This window comes from Delphinapterus leucas, chromosome 4, assembly GCF_059928025.1.
Source record: "Delphinapterus leucas isolate spDelLeu-1000000601 "Yukka" chromosome 4, BTC_Dleu_Yukka2, whole genome shotgun sequence".
NCBI lineage: Eukaryota > Metazoa > Chordata > Mammalia > Artiodactyla > Monodontidae > Delphinapterus > Delphinapterus leucas.
The window spans coordinates 125908807-125928663 of NC_143132.1; the positions used below are offsets into that span (position 1 = coordinate 125908807).

Genomic DNA, 19857 nt, shown 5'->3' on the forward strand with positions numbered 1-19857 from the left:
ATAGGAACAAAGAAAGAGAAGAGGCAGAATTAGGAATCAAGGGCTATTCATCTGGGACCCTCGTCACTCTGAGGCTTTAGCTGTGAGGCCCTTTGATGGCACAGGGATGACATGGCTAGATCACAGGCAAAATGCCAGCCTTGCCTCTCTTCAGCTCTGTACAGCTTTGGGACCCTTCAATGAAGCAATGCTTAAGTAAAAAAAGTGGGGTCCAGTATATGTTTGCTGGGACAAAGCCAGCAAGTGGCATCTGGTGCAAGTGTAAGGCGATTCCCCTTTTCTCTGGTCATCACTGGTTTGGGGTCCTTATTATGTACTTGTGTACATCAAGGATGAACAATCTAGAGATAAGACCTCACCTTGGAAAACAGTAAGGTCTGTACCCCAGTTTTCCTTCCTCAGAGCATGGCTGGAACTTGGTGGGGCAGAAGAAGGACGAGATCCTCATTCATGCACACATGTTTCTATATATGAGTTGTTTAATGAAATTACACAAGCCCTCTCATTCTCACTAGTTTTCAGTGAACTTTATTTCACTTTGCCGCCATAATGAAGAGCAGTGGAAAAAACATGCACTTGGGGGTCATTTCCTGGGTTCATGGTCCTTGGTCCCATAGACTAAGAGTCTGAAGAGGAAAACCAGGTATTAGGCAGTGAATGTCTTTGGGACTTAATACTGTCCAAGTGTTTACATGGAATTTAACTTTCTGTGAAATTTTTGAACTTTCGTTTCTCTGTGGGAATCTACTAATGGGAGCAGTTCATATTGTTCAAATCAGGGACATTTTTATGCTAACATGTGACTTTTGGAGGGTAGGGAAAGCTAAGATGTGTTAAAAGATAAACTGAAGCACATTAAAATTTTCAAGAGTTTATTTGGGCATACATCCATTCAAACTGGGGCAGCACCAAACTGAAAGGGATTAGGATCACTCCACCAACAGAAGCTTAGAGAGAAGTTTTTGTAGAAAAGATAGGGAAACAAAGCAAGGACAGTATTTGATTTGCTGTAGCTTTCATGGTTGCCTTATTTGGTAAATCTTAGTTGGCCGTTTGTGATTGGTTGTTCTTAAATTTCATTTTCTTGGATTTGAGCACATTGACTCTGGCTTAGGTTTGGTTTGCTTGCATAGGTGACCAAGGCATTAGCGTCACCCCAGTCTAATAGTTGCCTCATGTAATTACTTTAACAGATGAATTTACGGCAAGTTTGAAAATAGAATAGGGGGTGAATCTTCAGTTTAGTGCATTGTGTGACCTCCAAGTAAACTTAATTACAGTCCTGTCCTGGTCTATTTTAGAACCTTTGGGGGCAAAATATGAAACTGCCATCTCACTGGTCTCAGAGAGGGATAAGTGTCAGGAGAAAGGCCAAGTGAATATGGAAATGGGATTTTCCTCTAACCCAGGGCCTGAATTGACTTAAGTATTTTCCGTTAAGCCTGATGGTTGAGAGAGAACTAAGACTGGTCAGAGTGGGGGCTCTAGGGAACAGGGAAGAGGAACCCTCAGCATCTCTCCTCACCCCAGGAAAGTTTCCCTTCTCCATCCTCTGAGCCCACAATCTCCACTGTCCTCTCCAAGAGCAAGGAACTCTCAAATGATTGGCTAGATTATGAAACACAGTCTATGGGTTCTAACTGGTCACATTCACTAAGGTTGGGGTTATTATGCTACACCAAGTTATTTGGCTTGGAAGTTTCTTCTCTTCAAGTTTTTCCTTCCATGAGACTAGATGGGCAAGCTGAGTCAGGGGAATTTCACTGCATAAGCTCGGCCATCCTGTTTTTCTCTTTACTTCCTTCCTCTTACTGGCATGTTGTATCTTTCAGCAAGAACCTTTGACTCAGTGGCCAATAGGTGTTAAGATCTGAATTAACGGACAATCAAGAATTCTTCTTTGGGAGTATTTAAGTTTTGTATTTAAGTTTTGAGATCCCAACTTCATCAGAGCCCTAGTACTAAGGTTTATGTCACCAGCTAATAAAATATTGCCTTAATTTTTAATAGATATTCTTCTTTTTGTGAATATCTCCCTCAGGAATCTCATAAAGAGCAGTCATTTTTGATAGTACAGGATTTGTAAATTTGGAGAACCTTGGCTATTAGGGTGACCAGTTGTGCTGGTTTGCCTGTGACTGAGGAGTTTCTGGGATACAGGACTTTCAGTCCTAAAACCACAAAAGTCTCTAACAAGGCAAGGTGAATTGATCACCCCAGCTAAAATGCCATCTTAATGCCACTAAACCCTGTGTGTGAATTTAACCCCTACTGGTGTGCAACCTTGGATATATTACCAACCCTCTCTGAGCCTTAAGTGCCTCACATGTAGGGTTTTTATGACTATTACATTAAATTAAATTTCCCAGCATATTTCCTGGTTTATAGTAGATACCAAAGTAATATGTGCTTCTACTTAGTTTTCTTATTTTTCATGGTACATAAGAATATTAAATGATATTCTGAGAAGAAAACACAAGATAGGAGGAATTGAAACACTTTTCTGAATGGAAGAATTGGAAAAGTTTCCTAAACCCCCTTTTCTTTTCAGCTTCCCATCCTAATGTTAAACAGTATCAGGATTGGACAATAGAATGGTGAATGTATTCCATTCCTGGAGTGAACCAGGGGCCACATGTTCAAATGACTGTAGGGGTCATGCAGGGAACATAAATGAGTGAAATAGAATGAATGGGACTTGTGGCAAACAGGAACCCCCTCAGCCTTAACAGGTTGTGGCCACATGGGAAGGAGGGTCCAGTGTGCCAGATCTTACCAGTTTTTTTCTAGAGAAACCATGTGTCTGATATTTTTATGTGAAATATACCTTTTTTCATATGTTGACATCAAGTTTAGGACTTTTAAAAACAGTGTATTAGCCAATCAAAACATTCCACAGGTCTTTAATCCTCTCACTGAGTTGCTTCATTGGGTAAGAGAGTGAAATTGGATGTCATAATAAGACAACCGAAGAAAGTTTATTCTGGCCAGATGGAATAATCATCATTATTAAAAGGAAACCAAAGTAATTAAATGGTGACTGAAAAGAAAAAGAAAAAAAAGATAGGAAATTGCCACGTTTTGAAGTTGGGTTATCTTGTAAATCTAACAACTCAAGACTAAACCTGTGGGGTTGCAAAATGGTAAAGGTAGAACCTGCTAGCAAAGCTTCATGAAATGCTTGCAAGCATTATCTGACAGATTTCAAAACAGTTTGAATATTAGTCATCACGGATATGTCTGCCAAAAAGGGTAGTGTGTTAAAAGAACATCTGCAACCCACATAAATACCCCCTGCTGAGTTAAACTCAGGAAATCAGCTTCAAAAGTTGCAGAAGGCAAAGAAGCTGAAACAGCAGAATTTTATATTAAGTGGTTGATAGACTTTCTCTGTGGGTAAAACTGTTATTGAGGAGCTCGTGTAGCCCCCAATATATTGTGTGTTTGACCTCTAGCTTTTGGTGACAAGATATTCTGAGGCTCTATTTGGACTCATCCTACTCAATGAATCACTTACACCATATAAATTGAATACTAATTCCGTCAAGTATGGATATGCTAGATGATTATTACAACCCCTGAGTTATAATAATATCATGAAATGATGAAGAACCTCACTTAACCCTGTATCTAATTGTATCATAAGACCAATAAGGCAAACGAATCATAACAATTACTAAGAAAACAGCAGAGCCTATGGTAGCGTTATCTTGATCTTTTTCAAAAAGCATAAGAATCTTAATTCAAACAGAACTAACCTGCCAAATGCAAGATGATCTGAAGAATCATCACTGTCTGTGCCCTGGAATTCTGGAAACTTCATTGTTGGTGGCAGACTATTCCTCAGTGAACCACATTGTTCTGCATATAGGACAGAGGAGGTTTGTGATCCGTGGCAGTTTCTGTGGGTCCTGAATGTCTGGACCAGGAGCTTTACAAAGAGAAATCCACAAATGTGGCATTACTGGGAATGGCTGTATGGTTTCTTCCTTCAAAGACACGTCTTTAGTTTCTTTTCTTTTTTGACTCAACATATAAAAACAGCACACAGCTGTAGAGATAGGACAAAATTCTTTTTGTCTTGTGCTTTCATTTATTCTTGTTAAAAGAAAAGCAATTGATTCAGCGTTTAAAAACTGCTCTTGTGACTACCAGTTATATAAAACCAGAGGGACATTCATAGACAAAATTATTTCTTGCTTCTAAACTTAAAAAAAAAAATCCTTGTGAAATCATTTTCAGTGTGTCCCCATCACATTGCTAGGCTTTGGTTGGAAAGGAAAAATCTCGCATGTGAGTGAGGTTATGATTCAGGAATTGGCTTTTTGAATTTAGAAAATGTTGGTGATGTAAGGTGATCTGCTTTATTATTAATCTACAATTCACCTGTTATGCAGCTTAAGAAGACTTGTTCTAAACGATAAGATCATGACTCAAGATCTCAGAATGACTGATAGCAGGTTTGTCCGATATGAAAGTTAATTTCATGGAATGAATCATTTAACGACAGTAAGAGTTGATGATGAAACCACACTCTGGAGTTTGAAAAGAGACGAGGCTGCTTTAAGAGAGAAACAGGAAGTTGTAACTAGAAGCCATCTGAATACTAAGCCAAGGCAGAATGCTCATGAAGTAGCAACTTAAGTGGCAGTGTTATCCTGAAATCCTCAGGCAGCCAGACCGTCTTAGGCAAACCTTGATAAAACAGTCCTTATCCAGGTTTTTATCTAAGGAATCCCGAGTAGACTGGAGAATGGAGAGACAGCAAAGGTTCATGTCAGAGAGGGACGAGTATCAGTTTCAACATCAGGGAGCGGTGGAGCTGCTTGTCTTTAATTTTTTGCTCATCCTTACCATTTTGACAATCTGGTTATTTAAAAATCATCGATTTCGCTTCTTGCATGAAACCGGAGGAGCGATGGTGTACGGTGAGTGCAGAAACTGTAGGATTGATGTGAAACTTGTTGCTTGGGCGTAATTAGAGACTTGTGCTCAGATGGCAAAGTACCGAAACTGGAGAAAACATGCTGATTGAAATGTCATTAGCTTGATGAAAGGTGCTGCAGCATAATGAATGCTCATCTCTATCCAGATGAGCTGCCAAAATTTGCCTTGTCACAGGAGTAAATGTCACAGTCATGTTCTCACGCAGCACATAATGCGAGTCTGTTGACAGATGCAGGTCCGTTGTCATGTGGGGAGACAAACAGGGCTAGCTGTTTGTTTTTGTAATGATAGATATTGGGAAGTCACAGAGAGCAGCCTTCTTTCACTGGAGGGGCTGATGAGCTTTATAAAGTTCTAGAAATAACATCACTTAAACATGTATTGAGTAAATCCTCTTACATCAACTAGTTTCAAGAAGAAAACTTGCAGAAACGTATGTATTCCACCCCTACTATTGGAGTAATTTTGTTCAAATCTATTTTAATTATATGAGCATGTTTTATTTTCTTATAATACACAAGTTTCTTTACGCAGTGCTCTTCATTTCTTAGCCTGATTTCATAATTTCTAGTTTATAGTTAGTATGATTTACTATGTATCTTCTTTTTTGGAGGGAGGGACAAGGTGTGGAAAAGAATTTAACCTTTTAAGCTCCCAAGGTATTGCTCTTTCTGTGCAACTTACCATGTCATTCCTTTCAGAAAGCTTAATAAAATGTGACAGAGATTATCCAGTATGTACTCTCATCTTTTAAAGTAAAGTGTAAGACACTGGTGGTTTTAAAACTGATCTATGAAATAGTTTGCTTTACCACTCTTAGCCTGATAATGGATAGGAACTTTGAACACAATGGAAACAGCTGAGGCATTGTTATAAGTCATAGTAAAGAATATACTTTTATATTTCACTTCCCTTATTTTGGAAGTCCTAAAGCCTTTTATACCCCCGAGGTTCAGGGAACAGGATCTGTGCACATTTTATATGCTAACCATATGATGTCCTGATGATAACAATGTACAGTCATGATTTGAGACCATAAGAAATCGGAGGCCTTAACTGGATCGCACTGTGAGATACTTGAGCTAGAAGGCAGAAGTTTTAGGCTAAGCAGTGTAATTTCTTTCAGGAGACTGATGTGCTGGTCCATTCAGAGCACAGTTAAGTTCCTTTCCATTGAGGGACTTAAAAAACATAACAAAACTCTCATTTGAGGGGAAAAACTTACAATCAGGTTAAAGAGAAATAGTCAGACAGAAGGGAAGTGACACCAGCAGATGTAAAGCCCTCGGCGCCAGTCACTGCCCTTCTCCACCATCAGTGGACCAGGCTTTCTACTGACTCTTCTAATAAATAATCAAAGAGGATATAGGATGTAATCTGAGAAGCCAGAAACAATGTAATTCTTAGCATTAAATTAAAGGGCTATATATAGTTTAGCAAAACAACACTGGTTTTAAAATTATGACCCTTTATTAGAGGGGAAGATTTCTTCACAGCCCTGAATTTGATTGAACTATGACTCATTTACCAATTTCAACTTATCTATGATGGAGATACTGTTTTGTAAAACTTTTGATTAAATTTTGGTGACCTATTAAAATTCAGACATACTTTGTACTCACGACACATAAATGTAACTTTTACTTTTTAACATGAAAATTCCCAGATTAACTTTTAATCCTTAAAAACTGCATGAAATACTTTTAAGTTGTGGTTGAAGTCATAAAATATTAGCACATTTACTGTGTAGCACAGGGAACTATATTTAATATCTTGTAATAAACTATACTGGAAAAGAATTTTAAAAAGATTCGGTTTTATATATATATATGTGTGTGTGTGTGTGTGTGTGTGTGTGTGTGTGTGTGTGTATATATGTAAAACCGAATCACTTTGCTGTACTCCTGAAACTAATGCAATATTGTAAATCGACTATACTTCAATAAAGAAGAAAAAAAATTAGCACATTGAGCAATAGTTGAGATAGCATTTCTCTAAATTGCTATTCTTAAGTCAGTTTAAGCTTAAGGTTTGTGTGGGATTAAGTTGAGCTGTCTGATTTCTGTCCTTCTTTTATAAATTTTTTATATGGGAGTTATTGAAAGCAAGTTCTGAAACACTGCAATGTATAAGGATTATAAAAATTATGGAGACATCCACATATATGTATAACTATCCCATTACTAGAATTTTTAGTATCCTTGAGTTATCTTGAGCTGTATAAATCAGTGAAAAGACTTTTATTTTAGTGTTGTTTAGTTTTTTTTTATTGGCATAGAGTTATAATTGTTGGAATTTAAGGAGATCTTAAAGGTTATTTTCTCTAGCCACCTCATTATACAGAGGAAGAAACTAAATCTCAAAGAAGTGAACTTCCCCTAAACTGAATAGCTACTCATGGCGGCGTCCATGTGATTTTACTCATCCACAGGTCTAATAAGGTTCATGTTCATCTCAAAAGAGTTCTCACTGATAATTTCTGAAAATAGTCCATATGGATAGCACTGGTGACATCTCATATTTCTTCTTCAGGGATGATCTAAATGTTATGTCTGAAATATTTATTAGGGACTTTCTGTCAGTGATGTAATAAAATCGTCTGAAACTACAACAGAGAAATAAGAGGGACATTCAGATAAACCTTTTATTTTTGTTGTTTTATTGGAGTATAGTAGATTTACAATGTTGTGTTAGTTTCTGCTGTACAACGAAGTGAATCAGCTATATGTATACATATATCCCCTCCCTCTTGGACCTCCCTCCCACCTCCCCCCCCCAACCCACTCATCTAGGTCACCACAGAGCACCAAGCTGAGCTCCCTGCGCTATACAGCAGGTTCCCACTAGCATGGTAAGGGGAAGGGAGATGCCAAGTGAATGAATCTCCCAGTAGCTGTAACTGAATTTGAAATTCATACATTGGGAAGGAGTCAGAGATTGTAAGTCCAGCATCCTCATCTCAGAGGTAAGGAAATGAAGACTTAGAGATATGAAGGTCATGTAATTAGCCACCGAGCTGGGCTATCTCTATTAAGAGATGCTGAAGATATTTGAAAATAAATAAATTCTTTCAATGATTGTCGTAGAGAGAAGATGTATCTGTGAGATCCAGATGCATCCTCATATTGTTTATGCTTTCAAGATTAGTCAGATAGATTCTATTTTCCAGAAAGTCCAAAAGAATGAAATTTCAGAGTAAGACCAAATAAACCCCTTCATCACCAGAGGATGGAAGTCATGGCTCTTGTGAGAGCTCTGCCAGGGGCCTGGTGATAACCAATGGGGAAGAAAAGAAACAAAACTATGGTTCACGTTGAACTTTTAAAAGTTTTTTTTATCTTAAAGAAGATGAACACTTGAAAGTAAACTGTACTTCAGTCATCTCCATCTTACAGACAGATATGCTTGTAATGAAACATCTTCTAAAATTGCTTGGTCCTGTACCTGGCGCTTATCAGTGAATTTGACTAACAGTTCCCCTACTAGACTGACTACTGCTCTTACTCTCGTCAACTATTTGTATAACGTTTCATTTTCCTCTGCATCAAGGACCATAAATATTTTTCTAAGGCCCTGGATTTCCTGTTTCAGCCCAGCCAGCCTTTTGTCTTTCTGCCACCATTCTGCCGATATGTGTCAGTTATCCTTTAGAAGACACACTAGATGTTGATGCATTTTATCTGTATATGGGGAAATCCAATTAAAAAATTTTAGGGAGCAGGGTCTTAGGAAATGAGCAATTAAATAAAAGTGAGGAGAAAAGTGATCAAACAGAACATTTATAGTTATTGTTAGGAACAATTTCCAAGTTGTTAACCTTATATTATATGAAGTGTTGTAGAGGCCAAGAAAAATCATGGGTGGTGTCTGGTTTGACTCTGGAGTTCCTTGGAGATAATTCTGATACTCCAGATACAAATAATCTATCTTTCTTGGTATCAAGGGTCCTAGGATGCTTTTAAAAATTAGTGGCAGCATTTTAACAATATTTTTGCTTCGCCAGGAACAGTGGTTGGTAATTGTGTCTCATGACATTCTACAGCTCTCATTATTTCAAAATCAAAGGATTAGAATCCATAATTGGCTTAAAGTATAAGCCATGATGATATTCACTTAAATTGGACTAAAAGCTTAAGAGACTGTTAATGGTCAAAATATTGACTGGCAGCAGATGGTGCACTTAGCGCTGCTCACTTAGGGCCCTGTATCCATTGCTCGTTGTTCATAAAAGAAAAATTGCTCCTTGTTCCCTGGTAGCATTAACAATTCCATTACACATCACTGGGGGCTCCCTTACTTTGTAGGACATTCATAATGCCATGCATTTGAGGGTTGGGATCTGAGTTTAGGGACAGAACAATTTAAATCTCTTAGAATTCTACCTTTGATTTCACAGCCTTATAATATAAGGGACAGTCTCCAAATACAAGGGGAAATCTTGCTCACTGTTTAGTGGGCTGAAGGGAAATTTTAAGCCGCAAAGTTTAGATTTTGAATTCATTAAACTATATTATATTAACTCTAAGAATATATTTAGCGGTTTCATAAGGCCAACTGAGTTCACTCAACAGCCTGTTTTTCAAGATTTAAAGAAAACATAGTTACATAGTCAAGCACTAAGGTTTTAAAAGCTATTTTTCTTAAAAAATCATAAGGCATTAATTTTATCCTAGCACTGCTTGGAGGTTCCTCAGGATAAAATTGTCTTGGTGGACATGGTGTGGCTCTCCCCTACTGATGCATTTTACTCTGCTTCAGTCCAGCCCTGCCTCCTTGACTGCCAGGCCCATAGGAGATGTTGACTTCACACCCTTCTCCCTGCCTGGAAGGCCCTCCTGAGGCTTTTTACTTATGCAAATGTAGCATGCTTTATGGAGAAAGCATTGGATGCTCTCTTGGGGATTTGGGTTTTTAAATCCTTATGATTTTCTTTTTTTTCAGTAGCTAGATGCATTACTTTGGGCAAGCGATTTAATCTCTAGCCCTAATTTTCTTATCTATAAAATGAGGAAGAAATGAAATAGAAGATTTCACTAACCTTCCTTCCAGCTTCAAAAGTTCTTCAAGGGCTTCCCTGGTGGCCCAGTGGTTGGGAGTACGCCTGCTGATGCAAGGGGTGCGGGTTCATGCCCCGGTCCAGGAGGGTCCCACGTGCCGCAGAGCGGCTGGGCCTGTGGGCCGTGGCCCGTGGCCGCTGGGCCTGGGCGTCCGGAGCCTGTGCTCCGCGGTGGGAGGGGCCGCAGCTGTGAGAGGCCCACATACCGCAAAAAAAAAAAAAAAAAAAGTCCTTCAAAATTCAGGCTAAGACTGACATTAGCCATCAGGCAACTCTCAGCCACTCCAACTCAAACCAATAGCTTTTTTTCCCAGAACCCTACCAGCCTATAATGACATCCGAGTCTTTCTCCCAGATGGGATTTTAATTAGTTTTATTTTACCATTCTTAGTTCTTCCAGTTCTGCTCTGATTTTATATGGAATGCTCAGTAAATCCTGTTGAATTCCTGTTAGAAAGGCAAAGAGAGAAAGTTATACCATCAGAACAGTGAGGTCTGGCTGTGGATTTGGGGATCTGTGGATGCATGTCATATGAAAACCAGAGTGGCTCTGATTTAATTTGAAGGGACCTGCAGGAAAGGTAATTAGGGTTAAGAGCCTAATGAATTACACTTGCTTTCCCTCTTGGGGGAAAAAGAGGTTGGTTTTAAGAAACTTTCGGAGATCAGGGCCAGGTTTTCCATGCTGTAAAGTGTTAGCCAAAGAAAGTTTGAAATAGTGGAAAAAATCAAAGATGTATAGCTCTGTGTAGGTTTTTAAAAGTTGATTTTAAGAAAATAACCTCCTATGTATCCTGCTGTGCTTCTGAATCACTAAGGAGCTACAGAGGAAGCCCGTAGAGCAAACTACTGTGTTGCCTCAAAGGATCCCATCTCAGACTCTAAAGGCTAATGGGTGTGCACATCAATAAAATGGATTTTTGATTTAAACTGTTTATGGAGATATTATATATAGTCTAAATGGTTAGGCAAGTGGTAACATGATAAACTAATATTTGCTAAACATTTATTATGTCAAAATAACATAATAAAAATAGCAATATAACAAGTAACAATAATAAAAATAGCTAACACAAATAGCATTTACAGTATGAATTATGCTGTCATAAGTACTTTACATGTATTAACTCATTTAATCCTCACAACAACCTTTTTTTTTTTTTTTTGCGGTATGTGGGCCTCTCACTGTTGTGGCCTCTCCCGTTGCGGAGCACAGGCTCCGGACGCGCAGGCTCAGCAGCCATGGCTCACGGGCCCAGCCGCTCTGCAGCATGTGGGATCTTCCCGGACCGGGGCACGAACCCGTGTCCCCTGCATCGGCAGGCGGACTCTCAACCACTGTGCCACCAGGGAAGCCCAACAACCATTTTTTATGTGGGGAAACTGAGGCACCAAAAATTAAGTAACCTGCTTAAGGTCACACATACTAGATACCTAAGCTGGGACTCATACCTTGGCAGTTTGGCTCCATAAGGCCACTGGGTATCACAAACATGGGTGTGTTTGTGTGTGCATGTGTGTGTTGCACGGGGGAGGTATTGTCATTTTTATGTTACAGATGATGAAACCAACACTCAGAGACATAAAGTGACTTGCTGGTAACCACCAGGGCTGAACTTCAAACCCACGATCATAAAACCCATATTCTTTCACCTGTATCACACATTTAGCCCTAGAAGTGTTGCCGTTACTTAATAAATGTCTATTTTGTGCCAGGTGATAGTACTTTAGAAAGTTTATAAAAGAAAGACAGAGATTGAAATATCTAACTACATACTAACCCTCATGGCTAATCATCACCATATCCATGCAGAAAAGCTCTGAGGATCTTCAGTTTGTATATAAGGAAACAAACAGAAAATTTACAACTATGGCCAAGGCTGCCCACAATAATTGGGAGAAACACCATTTTTGGAAGCTAGTGCTCTCAAATTCTGGCCACAGTTGTCCTCTCATCAAAGTCTGCTGTTGGTATTTAACTCTCCCAGGAAGTTAGGAGTGAGGAGAGGTTGGGAAAGGGAGGTGGGTCTTTAAGTTTTCTTTTTACCTTGAGGCCTCAGAAACATTATACTGTCCATAGCCAAAAGCCCAGCATGGGAAAGACAGTGGGAGCAATATTGTGAAAGCACATCCATGCCAAGCAGCTGGGTTGAAATGTCCCCGTGAGAGTGATGAGGCTGACCCGGAAGCACCTGCCCCAGCATCAGGGAAGGCGGTGTTGCAAGTCCACAGTGATTCTGGTTTTAAATGCCTGTGATTGTCAGAATGGGTGGGGAAGGAACTGCAAATGCCTTATTCATGTGGAGTGTGCAAAACTAGGCTTTCATCTAATCTTAGTTTAATGGAATTAAATTTTTGGAAGGGACTGAAGATAAAATTACTTATACCTCTGGGCTCTCCAAGCTTGATGAAACCTGTGTGCATGAACCTGAGGTGACATGGATTTTGATGGAGTTCTATGACTGTGATGGCAGTCGTATTGGTAGAAACTGCTGTCTTACAAGACAGTGCTTCTCACAGTAGGGTTCCAGAAGCATCAGCATCACCTGAAAACTTGTTAGAAATGTATATATGTGGCCCCCGACCCAGCCTTATTAAGTCAAAAACTTGGAGTCCAGCAAAGCAGTGTTTTAATGAAACTTTCAGAGGTTTCTGATGCACCCAAGTCTGAGAACTACTCCACTAGGAAAATGAAACATGCAGTTTCTAGTTTTGTCTCCTTTTCTCCTATCTTTTTTCGTTCTCATTTCATTACCCAGCTGTGATGAAGACAGAGTTTGGGAGACAATCTCCATGTATTGGAGAGTCCCTTCCTCTTTCACTATCTAGAATACTTTGTGACATTTCCACCTCTGGTTTGAGAAAAAATAGACTGTTCTGTGTAAACATTATAAAAGAAATCATTTTGTTTTAGTCAGTATCTATCTAGGTAGATATCTCTATATTTCTTTTGTAAACTTCCTAAGATGATTTCAAGGAAGGGTATTAGCTACATATAAGCTGTGGCTGAGATAGTTTCTAGAGAAAAGTTACCTATAGTGATATGTTAGGAATCCCGGAGTGCTGTGAAATGTGTGTGTGTGTGTTGTATGCACAGGTGTGTGCATGTGTGTGTTGTCTGGTATGCATCAAGGATGGATGTGCATATCGGGCAGCCTACCATGGTGGAAGATCTCATGGTTGGGACTCTGTCATTTCGCATATGACTCTAACCTGTGAGAAGATAGAACTTTGAATGGATGAAGCATCCCAAGGTGGAACAGCTTCATGGACCACTTTCCACCTTGGAATATCATGGGATACTCTTACGGGCAGATGCCCCAGACAGACCTGTTCTGAAATCGTTATGGGGTGCTTTTTCTTCAGCAAAGCAAGTTGATAGTGAGCCAGCACAAAGCAATAAATTATGTCCCTTTTAGCAACACCCACACCTTCCTTTAGTCCTTTGAATTTAGAAGGTTGGTGGGAGGGCAGAGAGAGAACAAAAGCTCTAAATAGCCAGAAGGCACTGTGTATTTTTACTTTTGGTTCTATCCCTGACTAATCTCAGTGTAAAACTAAACTGCTAAAGGAAAATGTTAGGGAATGCATTTAGCATTTGAAACTCAAACCCATATCATCCCTCTAAATCAGTGTTCTGACAAAGGCTTTGATAAGATGGTAGAGGTGGATAAATATCAAGTAAACAGTTAAAAATTGTAGCAATATATATGTGTTAGCATACGGTATTTGTCTTTCTCTTTCTAAGAAAAAAAAATGTCATGAAGAACCTAGGGGTAAGACAGGAATAAAGACACAGACCTACTAGAGAATGGAGTTGAGGATATGGGGAGGGGGAAAGGTAAGCTGTGACAAAGCGAGAGAGAGGCATGGACATATATACACTACCAAACATAAAATAGATAGCTAGTGGGAAGCAGCCGCATAGCACAGGGAGATCAGCTCGGTGCTTTGTGACCACCTAGAGGGGTGGGATAGGGAGGGTGGGAGGGAGGGAGACGCAAGAGGGAAGAGATATGGGAACATACGTATATGTATAACTGATTCACTTTGTTATAAAGCAGAAACCAACACACCATTGTAAAGCAATTATACTCCAATAAAGTTGTAAAAAAAAAAAAACACTCTAAAGCAAAAAAAAATTGTAGTGATAACACGTAATATCTAATATTTGTGAATGCTATCTTACAGTTAAATGGTGTCCACCTATTTGGCTTCCTTCGAATATTTATCACACCCTTTCCTTTTCCTTCTTCATTTCCACATTTGGATCCCTAGTTCATATTTTTTAATCTGAGTGACTGAAATAACATCTTAGATTCCCTGCCTTAAAGAGTCTCCCACTATAAAAAGTCTTAAGAGTGGTAAAGAATGCTCTTCCTTGGCTTTATTTTATTCCTGTCATCTTGAAATTCCTCTTCTCAAATTCCTTTGTTAAATTCTTTTTCACATAAATAGACACTACTTCTGATGTTAACTTCCTCTCCATGTTCCCACTGTTTCTCAATTCTCTTTTCTCTCTTCGGATAATTTTCTCCAAACGCTCTTTCCTCTGCCCCGAAACAGAACAAATCTGCCTCTTCAAAAGGAGCTCACTCTGTTCTTCCTCAGGATCTTCTTGGCAACTGTCTCTCCCTCTTGAACACCCTCTTTCTCTCAGCTGCACTGGGGTCCTTGATCTCAGGTGCCCTAGTGGGCCACCCAAACTGCTCGATGTTCCTGATTAGCACCCCACTTATTGATTTCCATGTGCTTCTCCCTATAAAGTCCATGCCCTCTTCTCTCCCTTGCAAATCCAGTGCATCCTTAAGAAGCTCCTCTGCGAAGCCTTCCTTAACACTTTAGGGGGTGGAGTTAGTTGATCTCTCCTTTAGGGTTCTTTGGGACTTTGTACATTCACTTGTTAAAAAAAAAAACGGTATCTGTTAGGATGTGTTCAACTGCTAGTCACAGGAACCCTGACTCAGACAGACTTAAGCAATATGGCAATTTATTATCTCCCATAACTAGAAGTCCAGAGAAGAGTAGTCTTCAGGGCTGGCTGATTCAGCAACTGCCGTTGTTTTCAAGGACGCGGGGTTTTTTTTCCTTTTCTCCGCTCTGCCATTCCCAGTGCTGACTTCAATGCCAGGCTGGGAGCGAGGTGGGCATGGCAGTTCCTGGTGTCCTGACCAGGCACAATAATAGCCTGAGGAAGAAGAGAGCTCATCTCTCCTCGGCCCCTCTTTTAGGATGTCAAAACTTTTCTAAGAAGCCTCCTAGCAAGCTTCTCTTCACATTTTATTGACAAGAATAGAGTTACATGCCTTCTAGTACCAATTATCAGCAAGGGGAATAGAAACATCCTTGGAACTGAGAGAGAGGTCACCTTACCCTGAGCACATGTGGGGAGGGATGGTTAGCCGAAGAAATCAGGGTTTTGTTGGGAAAAAGAGGGGATAGATGCTGAGTTGCCAATCAGCAGTGTCTGATACCCTTTATTAAGCTGAGATATCATATTACGTAGTTTAAGGATTTATCTTGTTTTTCCAGTAAGAGACAACACCTCATTTATTTAGATCATTCTTGGTAGCCACTCCGTGCATAGAGAGTGAAAGAACTACAAAACTCAGTTCTTCAATCTTCATGTATTAACTACATTTTCTTGAGGCTCCTAAATTCTCTCCAATGTCACGTGGCATTTGAACATACCTGTGTGATAGTCTGGTGCATGTGTATAGTTGGGCTTGTTGCTTTGTGTGACTCCTACGGGAAGAGAATCTGAAAGTAGCCCGCTGGAGTGTGCCATGCAGTGTGGCAGTGTGCGTGATAGTGTGTGCACACAATCATTGGTCTGAACATAGCCAAAGAGATTTCAACATGTTGTGTTTTAAAAGCCATCCTGTTATCCATTTCATTATATATAAATATGATCATTATATATAAAAGTAAATCCCCATCTATATTCCTCTGAGAAAATTCTCTTAAGGATAACATTTCAGCATCATGTAGAATGACTAAATAAGATGCAGGGGAACTGGTTATGAAATGCAGGCTTAATATAAGAAGACACTTAGGAAACCCTCGTACCTTATTCTCACTGGAAATCAGGATCATAGGCTTGGGCAGAAGGAAGAGGCCTGGTAGGATTAAAATATTTTATGATCAGGGCCATATTTTATTCATTTTTATAATTCCCACAAGTCCTAGAGCAACGCCTTCCATGTCTGTAGCATGAAAGCAGAAGGAGGGAGGAAGGGAGTGGGGTTTTCTCATATTTTCAAAGTGGAGAATGGAGAGCCAGTCCAGAAAGAGGAGGCTCATATTTCTAAATGTTTAGCATTTGAGTGCTCGTGAGGCTCTTTCCTCCTTCCTTCCTGCGTCCCTCCTTTCCTCTCCCACAGACATCACCATGTCAACTGTATGTCAGGCATCCGCTATGAGAGTTATATTGCAAGCTCTGTAAGGACAGGAACATCGCAACATTTGGTGTGATGCTCCTTACATGTGACATTTTAAAATGTCGGTCACTGACTAACTACATAAACTCAGAGGATCCTTTTCTTCTTGAATCCAAGGGAGTTTGTGGACTTGGAGAAAGTTGGGTTATAACTGCCTAAAGTGTTTGGCTTTTCTAGAGAAAAAAGAGATGAAGAATAGCACAGCTTCTGCCCTAAACAGTCTCATTATCCAATGGGGGTGACAAAGCCAGACTCTACAGAGCAGTGCTGAACAATATATATCTTTATATAAAATGGGGCCAAAAAGGGTGTGGTGCAAACTATAAGTACTCAAAGGTTAGGGAACTTAGTGAGTACAGGCTGCATCAGAGCACAGGTCCCCCAGCTGGGACTTGAGATGGACTTTGTAGGATTGTGAGGACCTTAGGGATGAGGTCTGTTGTCCAAGATCTGTCTTGGGGGTTTGTGTGCTTCTGGGGCAAGGTCAGCGTTCACTAGAAAGCAAGTTCCCACTGCTGTCACCCTGGTTGCCCAGATGCTCAATCTTGTAGACCCAGGGGATGCATCTGGGCTAGAGTTTCTGCTTGGAGAAGGTAATGCCACCAGCCGGACAAGTGACAGAGCTCAGCAAAGTGTCATGCTTGTGAGGATACAACCTGGGGTCAGGGCTATGCACACATGTGTTTGTGGTATTGCTTTGCTGGGACAGGCTGCCTCCTTTTCTCCTCGGGCAGGTAGGGTTCTGGTTCATGGCTTACCAAAGAGAGTACTGGTTTGTGTCCATAAGTCATAGTAGACAGTCCCCTCTTTTCTTCTTCTGTGCACAAGTGGTTGATGCTCTGTTTACCCTGCATCTTTGTGGGGGTATAAAAATAACCCCTTTTCATTAGCATTTTCTTCCTACTAGCAATCCTACTTTATCTGTCACCTGCTGTCCCGCAATACTGGGCTGGAGTGTGTTAACTCAACATTCTGTGTTTGTGTCAGCATACAGCTAAAGCTCTGAGTGGCTGTCAAAAGCATTATGAGGCTCTATGAGTAGGTGTCTGGCCTCCAACATTAAAGATTTTCTCGTTGCTGCTACTGCACTCAAATGGGTGGGTGCATTTGTTAACCGAGTGCATGGTGAGGCTGTAGCTTCCCCACTGGCCCTTGTACTGTGCCAAGATGTTGATTCCTCTCAACTCTTGGGACTGGGGAGAAGGAGGGCCAGGGCCTTCTGTCTAGTGTGTTAATTTGGGTCCTCCAAGAAGCAGATGCTGGAGAGAGATTAGCTGTGCAAAATGTTTATTGGGGGAAAATTCCTTTGAGGAAAAATGGGGAGGGAGACTGCGGATGCTGGGCCAGCTATCAGGTCTTGGAGCAGCCCAACCAACCCCTGTGGAGAGAGGGAAGGAGGGGAGGCTGCGTAGGAAAAGGTATAGGCTGCGGTGCAGTTCTAAGAAAGGTTGGGCAAAGCTGATGTGGAGTCTCTGAGCCATGGTGACCCTTCAGAGGGGTCCCATATCCCTGTCTTAGTGCCCCTGCTGCAATCAGTCATTGGCTGGGTTCAGCATGACTGCAGTCATGAATTCCAGACCATTGGTCAGACTACACACTCCTCATAGTGGGAGATCTATCTGCAAGGTGCATTTTCATGGCTATTACATCTAGTCACCTCTGGCAGCGAGGAGCTTACTCCACTTACTCAAGTGTGCCGCTTCTCGAAGGCTGGAACCAGAGATGGTACAGAGGGCCAGGCACGGCCATTTAGCTTTTGAGGCATTGTATGAATTTAACCACAGAAACCCAGGTACTAAGCACTTGTTATTATGACAAATACTTGTTTCCCCTGCTTGAGAAAAAATGGTGGACACTACATGTTTACTTCTTGCTACCGCACTGAAAGCATATTGCAAAAATAAGCGGCTCACGGCTCACCCTTTGGGAATTTCAGATATTACCAATACAGGTTCTCTCCATTCAGGCCCTATGCATGTAGTACCTTGTTTCCCTTCTTTATATTCCACTTAGCAGAAAGCAGAGGTCATAGTATCATCCATGGTAATTGCCAAGTAACTTTTAGAAAACGAGTCCTTCCTAGGATTCCACTAGAGTGTTGGAAAAGTGATGTTCTTACACAGGCACCCTAAACCATGTGCAGTGTATGTGGTGCGTCTTCCCTTCTCTTTCCTGACTTGTTTTATTGTAGTCATTTGACACTGCACATGGAAGGCTGCCCACTGTTCTATGATGGGTCAAGTGCTCATGGTGGTTACATACCCATCACTTATTTTTTCTTGCTGGCAAAGGTTAAGATAAAATATTTCTCACTATTATGGGGGAGTGGGCCAAATACTGAAGCAGGAACAAGTAAGGTAAAAATATTTTTGACAGAAATCTGCTTTCATTCTCACCTATTACTCTAGTTCTCTACATTACTGCCAAAGTGATAGATCTTATATGAAAACCTGACTGTTTTACTGTCCTGCCTAAAATCTTTCAATAGTTCTATATTACCATTGGGTTAAAAATAAAAACTTCTTAGCATGACAGAGGAGTCTCTTTATGACCTGGCCCCTGTGGTCTAGAGTTTTTCTCTCTCTTTGTCTCTGTCTCTGTCTCTCTCCACCTATTCTCTTCTTACTCCACTGCTGATTCCCTAAATCCATCAGATTTCTTAAATTCCTCTGTATTTCTACATTATATTATTAGGTTATCCTAGTGACTGTTAACACAGAACCACTCACATTTCAGTGACTACACAAGTGAAGTTAACTTTTCACTCAAGTAACAGTCCAGTGCAGGTTTTCCTGGTTGGCGGATGGCTTTCTCCCACCTGGTGTCTCAGGGACGCAGATTTCTTCAATGTGGTGACTCTGTCTACCTATACCTATAGGGCCTTTGTTTCTGCCCCATCCATATGATAAATGGGGAAAGAGAAGGGAGAAAACTCACCTACTTCTTCAGTGCTGTGGCACACATCAGTTTTGCTTATATTCCATCGGTGAGAACCCAACCAAATGCCAGAGAGCTGGAAACACAATCTCTGGCCAAGCAGCCACTTCCTGACAACTGTTCTACACATTGGCAAACAAAAATCCTAGGGAACATTTATTTGTCTCTGCCGTTACTCACGTGCTGCCACCCACATGTGCAGCCTGGATCCCAACTCATTCCCTGATTCAGGTCATCTGGACAAATCTTATGTGACCTTTTAAGATTCATCTAAAGCTTTGCATCATTCACAGAGCTTTGGAGTGTCTCCTCTTTATACTCGTATAACATGGGGTACTTACCAGCTGTCATAGCACACGTCACGTTGTATTATAATTGTTTGCTTATGGATCTTCATTTTACAAACTTCAGCTCCTGTAGGACTGGGACTGTATTTTTATTTTAAGTCTATAAATGTCTGAAACAAAATATGCACCC

The 19857-nt window shown here is 40.5% G+C and overlaps 1 protein-coding gene across 1 annotated transcript in view; it reads left to right on the forward strand.

Moving 5' to 3' along the window:
- The first annotated feature begins 718 nt into the window (after window positions 1-718).
- SLC9A9 (solute carrier family 9 member A9) overlaps window positions 719-19857 on the forward strand; it is a 558734-nt gene continuing 539595 nt past the window's right edge. The window contains exon 1 of the mRNA XM_022582689.3: window positions 719-4928. Within this exon, the coding sequence (XP_022438397.1) occupies window positions 4754-4928 (175 nt within the window). The 5' untranslated portion in view covers window positions 719-4753. The remainder of the gene's footprint in view (window positions 4929-19857) is intronic.